The 4,355-nt window shown below is 51.0% G+C and overlaps 2 protein-coding genes across 2 annotated transcripts; one reads left to right on the plus strand and one right to left on the minus strand.

Annotated features, from left to right (window-relative positions):
- Positions 1-719: 719 nt before the first annotated feature.
- Positions 720-1,525, plus strand: PPTG_07096 (hypothetical protein; the record flags this gene model as incomplete). Its single annotated transcript, XM_008901263.1, has 2 exons — positions 720-850; positions 1,000-1,525. 2 exons carry the CDS (start codon positions 720-722, stop codon positions 1,523-1,525), a joined length of 657 nt encoding a protein of 218 aa, XP_008899511.1.
- A 968-nt stretch (positions 1,526-2,493) lies between these two features.
- Positions 2,494-3,832, minus strand: PPTG_07097 (hypothetical protein). The gene has a single exon (XM_008901264.1). The coding sequence runs from the start codon at positions 3,696-3,698 to the stop codon at positions 2,637-2,639; it is 1,062 nt and encodes a 353-aa protein (XP_008899512.1). The 5' UTR covers positions 3,699-3,832; the 3' UTR covers positions 2,494-2,636.
- Positions 3,833-4,355: the final 523 nt, after the last annotated feature.

The following is a 4,355-nucleotide window of genomic DNA, read 5'->3' on the forward strand; positions in this document are numbered from 1 at the left end:
TATCGTGTGGCTCTCAGCCTATGTACTGAGGCCACTGTTAACTCTACGAGTCATGTACTGAGAGTCTGTTAACTCTTCGGGTACTCCGTACCCATATGTGCGCCACACCCGTGTAACCCCGTTACACAGACCCTAGTTTAGCGCTTTTAAACGCCTAACTATCCTAAAATAAATGGCAAGTAGTTGAACGTTAAAGAATTTTGCCACTTTGAACTTACAGCGTTAGTTAGACTGCAAATAAAAAAGTTGAAGTAGTGTTGGTTTAGAATGGCTCGCGTCGTTGAAAACAGAAACGTGTACGCGAAGTATCATTTGCATGCACCAATGCAGCTGAGCAAATACACCCACTCGGCTTCCCCATTCCTCCCAGTCCAAAGCAAAGTACTCTAGTTTTTCTAGCAATATCAACTTATGTTCGCGAACTAGTGTTTACATTGTTTACGTCGGTTGGAAGCTGGTATCAGACAAGGTAATGACTATACCTGGTAATCGGTAATAGTGATTGTTCTGGCCGCTGTTAATGTGCGTTGACGCTGCCGTGTGCTTACACCATGCGACCCTGTCATCCGCGAGAGCCCCAGTGACGAGCGGAATCACGTCAGCGACTGTCTGTTGCTGAGTTTCATGTGTGTTGCCAAACCGTCTCACTTTTCAAAACACTTCCAGCTTTACAAGCTTCCCACACAATCATCCACTCACTCTACACTTTCCCTACAATCATGGCCTCCACCAACAAGACTGTTCTCATCACCGGCAGCACTCGTCGAATCGGCCTCGCCTTCGCCAAGCACTACACCAAGGCTGGTTGGAACGTCATCGGCACGGCACGTGCCAACAGTAACACGGAGAGGTATTTCACGTTGTTTTGCGATAGTGAATGCTAGATGGAAGCCCTTACTCAGTATTTCTCCTATCTGTATATTGTGCAGCCGAACGCGCTTTCTCCTTTCAAAATCGTCGTTATGGATACAAGTGACGAGACCTCCATCCTGGAGGCAGCTCGTCAGCTGGAGGGCCAACCCATCGATCTGCTCATCAACAATGCCGGTATTGGTATCCCCAGCGAGCTCGAGACTGGCACCAAGGACGCGCTCATGAAGCAGTTCGAAGTGAATACCGCCGGGCCATTCCTCATGACGCGTTGCTGCCCAATCTGCAGCTTGCAGCGAAAACCAACGGTGGCGCCTCCGTCATGCAGCTCTCGTCATACCTCGGAAGTATAGGCAGCTACACGACCGAGACCACGGGCTTCTTCAAGCAGGCCGGTTACGGCTATTCGTCCTCCAAGGCCGCGCTCAACATGATCACTCGATCTTTAGCGTTCGACCTGCAGCCAAACGGCATCGTTGTCGTGTCAGTGCACCCTGGATACGTGGACACGGATATGACCCAGGGCAAGGCCACGCTGAAGCCCGAGGACAGCGTGATGGCCATGACCAGTCTTATCGGCAAGCTAAACCATGAGAGCACGGGCAAATTCTTCAACCTAGACCCGCAGATCCCGTTGGTGGAGCTTCCGTGGTAACTTCCCTTTGGTAAGCGGCAACATAGCTCGTCTGTGATTCTTGATCCACAAATTGACGGAAGAAATGCCCTCGCTAATTCACCTTACCTCAAGCAAAGTTACTGCGGGGTTATAGCGTTGAGTTGGTCTTTGGCGCTTACAGCATGCTCTGATAGTCCACTTACCGATATCGAAATAGGAACAAACTATTCGTCGAGCATTCCATCGAGTCGGTTTATGTCAGAACAATGCGTTATGGTTTAGACCCTTAACTCACTGGTATCTCATGATTTCCATTTGTCAACTAACCACGACTCAAGGTTCATGTAACATCGAGGAAGCCGGACTAAACTACTAAATTAGAATTTGAGCACGAGACTATTTCAGCTGGCCAATCCGCTTGCAGACGGAATAGCGCATGGAAGTCACCACCAATCATGGCAGTTGTGTCTGTACTTTCGACCGACAGCTTTGCAAAACTACTTCATCCGTCTGTAATAACGTCCTCAATTCTGTAGATTTCACACGGTCTCTGTAATTCTAGCCATTTGTCTCTTCGAGTTATGTACTGAGAGTCTGTTAATTCCCCATGTACTCCGTACTCCTTGTGTGTCCCACAAAGTGTAACCCCGTCACACAGCGAGTTTCGCCAGGTGAAACTGATTTCAAGATTTAGTTGTAGGCTACAACTTGTAGCTCTAGCAGTATTTTTCAGATATGACCGTGGGATATTTGCACCATAGTGAAACCGGTATGTACCGCCAGTACCGGCCAGTGCTTTACCATGTCCTAAACTGTCCCAAATATTGTAAAATGTTTTAAATTTATGATTTTTTTTTTATTTAATAGTGTGGTATAATAACTGATGCCTGCAAATTGGTGCTGTACCGGGTCTGGTCAGGCATCAGCGATTGCTGGTCTCCTTCCAACGATTCTAGACTTTCTCGCCCGACGTTCGATACCTCCTTTCAACACCGAAACGTCAACACCTTGAGTGATACATGACACCTTTGCATTAAAGCTTACTCTTACTGGCATAACTACGCTTACACTCACTCTGCACTCACGAGCACTCAAAACCCGACGGTCAACGCCTGGCCGCCTTTGTATGGTACACATCACGGCGGTGGCTTTACAGCTGAAGGTTCTCTTCCTTTGGCTCGTCAGTCATCGACTCCTCGGCCGACGTCTCCGCCTCGTCATCATGTTGCTTGGATGACTGCGGCATCTCGACGGGAATGAGACTGAACTCGATATTAACGGGCTTGCCACTATCGTCCGTGACGACTGCAGCCACCAGATTCACTGACACTGCGTTGCCTCCCGCAGCGGAGGCCTTGACCAATGCACTGGTCGACTGTTTAGTCTCACGGACCTTCTGCATGATGCTATCGAGCTTCTCCTGGTCCGCACAAAGGTACGGTCGCAAGGTCTTTTGCTTCTTTAGAACCGGCTCCGACTGGCCAGTGTGCTTGACAAAGGCGCTGTTGAACGTGACGGTCTGCATGTTCATGTCCACGACCACACGGGCCGTCGTGGTCTTCTGGAAGACGCCACGAACGACCTTGTCAGCGCCCGAGGAGGACTTTTGCGCCTGTCTGCGGAAGGCCTCGGCCTGTTTCTCAGCGCGCTCGGCCTTCTGCTTGGCAATGAGCAGATTACTACGCAGCATCTCGATGTAGTGCGACGCGTTGTCCAGAATGGACTGTTTGTTCTTCTTGGTCTGCACGCCGGCCTCGTCCAACATGTCCTTGAGTTGGTTGATACGGTCGTTGAGCTTAAACATGCGCTTCTTCTCCTTGAGATTCAGGTCTTCGCGAGAGCGTTTCGAGCCGCTACGCGCGCTGGAGGGCGTGACCACCGCGCCGTTGGCATATTCGTAGTCCGAGGACACGTGCAGCATCTGTCCGCTCATCTGAGGCGGCGGGTAGTAGTGCGGAGCGCCCTGTACGTTCATCATGAGCGGCTCCGTCTCGTACTTCGGCGCCATGGCGTGCTGCGGCGTCATGGCGTGTTGCGGCGTCATGGCGTGCTGTGGCGTCATGTGTTGCGGTGTGCCTTGGTGCACCATGTGACTGTAGTCAACTGGAGGCTGCATGAAGAGCTTGGGGCGCTCGCCACTCTGCAGGTGCTGCTGCTGTTCGTAGCCCATGGCGTTGGCAGGGGAGGGGGCGTATCCGTAGTCTGATAGCATAATGAGAGCAGGGCGAGAGGAAGGCGAGAGGCTCAAGATGCGAGCTGCGATGGGGAAAGTGTTGGGGTGGCGACTGGACGTTCACTAGTGGCGGCCAAATGGGAAATGGGAATGCAAAAGTCGAGCCAGCTGGCAGACGGACGATCCACCAGTTTCTTGCCAACAGTTGCACCTTGACGGCCTGCGATTGGTCGCGCTGGTGACCAGTGTAGAAGCACGGTTTCTACTGTTACAAAGCCAGGAAATGTACGGAGCAAAAGAGCGTTCGGGGACGTGAGTGTACACAGTTTAGCACGGATTATTGAAAACTTATCCGGATGAAGCGAGCAAGCCTTATGAAAATACACTGGTTGGATACAATGACTGAAACTGTAGTGGAGAATCCACTGCGACGGCGGAGAAGGCGATTTTTTTTTTTTTCACTCGGTGCTCGACTGGGCTACAGTTTCTGTTGGAAAAACAAGAAGTTGGAGCGAAATTCTGCAACTAAAGTTCTGTCCGCCGAAAAAAAGTCTTCTTTTTCGGTCTCAACAGAGTCGGGCGGACAGTCTCAGTATATGTAGGACTTCGGCAACTGTAGGCAAGAGCTCTGGCTCATGTGGGACGCTGGCTTTGGCCTGATTGCTTTTTGCCGTCGAGTCGTGCATGCCTAGGCTC

Source organism: Phytophthora parasitica (genome assembly GCF_000247585.1).
Source record: "Phytophthora parasitica INRA-310 unplaced genomic scaffold supercont2.11, whole genome shotgun sequence".
Classification (NCBI taxonomy): Eukaryota; Oomycota; class Peronosporomycetes; order Peronosporales; family Peronosporaceae; genus Phytophthora; species Phytophthora nicotianae.

Coding starts and splice junctions, on each gene's coding strand:
- PPTG_07097 (XM_008901264.1), bottom strand. CDS start 3,698: ATGCTATCAGACTACGGATACGCCCCCTCCCCTGCCAACGCCATGGGC.